The 835-nt window shown below is 40.8% G+C and overlaps 1 protein-coding gene across 1 annotated transcript; it reads right to left on the bottom strand.

Moving 5' to 3' along the window:
- Positions 1 to 241: 241 nt before the first annotated feature.
- On the bottom strand, positions 242 to 832 carry LOC108382578 (uncharacterized; the record flags this gene model as incomplete). Its single annotated transcript, XM_017638943.1, has 1 exon — positions 242 to 832. A coding segment is annotated over one exon (591 nt), but the record flags the coding sequence as incomplete, so codon positions are not given.
- Between the last annotated feature and the right edge of the window lie 3 nt (positions 833 to 835).

Genomic DNA, 835 nt, shown 5'->3' with positions numbered 1-835 from the left:
TTTGCGACTCGCCTTAACCGTCTCCAATGGGGACCAAAACTTATATGTGATATCTATGACAGTGGTGTGATTGAAGGGGTGAGACTGAAAAAAATCGTTCATTTTATTTTTAAGGACCACCCCAATGTACATATCTAGTGACTTTTATGAGTACTAAACCGATATGTGATTCCAAATTCACCTACACGCGTCTAATGTCTATGCGTTTTATGCGATCCTGCAACTTTTGTTCACCTGATGCTTAGTATGGTACACACGCACATTCACACTTGCTCTTCTGTTTTTGCTTCGTAATGGGTTGGGATTTCGTATCTTCGAAAACGATAGCACAAGCGCGCTTGCAACGACCTTCACTCGCCAATTTATTCAGTTTTTCATAAATTATATCTAATCGTTCGGAGATATAGTTTTTCAGCTGCAGCATTTGACATTTGTTGACCTTGGCATCGAGTATGTCTTGTATTTCGTTCAAAGCTTTCATGAAACTTGCATGCAATTTATCGAATTCGATGTGGCACCGTCCAAGCTCAAGTTCTACTTTATCGATGAGGCTGAAGGCATCGAAAGTATTGTCCAACCGCTGTTTTAAAGAACGAATTGCTGACTCAAGTGTGGTTATCTTGTCTTCAATAGCAAAATGTGCCTTAACTATCGGATGACACATGCGTAGCAATATATTCTTGAGAAAGGACGATTGTCTCAAAGCGTCGCAGGCAAATTTTACATCTGGATCGAGTGTGCTACAAATATCCTCACACAGTTCATAGTGTTCCTCTTCGTCGAAGCGACATGGCTCCAGAGATTCAACTTTACTCAAATAGCGACGAACGCTCAG

Source organism: Rhagoletis zephyria, unplaced genomic scaffold (genome assembly GCF_001687245.7).
Source record: "Rhagoletis zephyria isolate East Lansing unplaced genomic scaffold, Rhagoletis_zephyria_1.1 Rzeph_scaffold_27605, whole genome shotgun sequence".
NCBI lineage: Eukaryota > Metazoa > Arthropoda > Insecta > Diptera > Tephritidae > Rhagoletis > Rhagoletis zephyria.
This window is presented reverse-complemented; position numbering and strand designations above follow the sequence as displayed.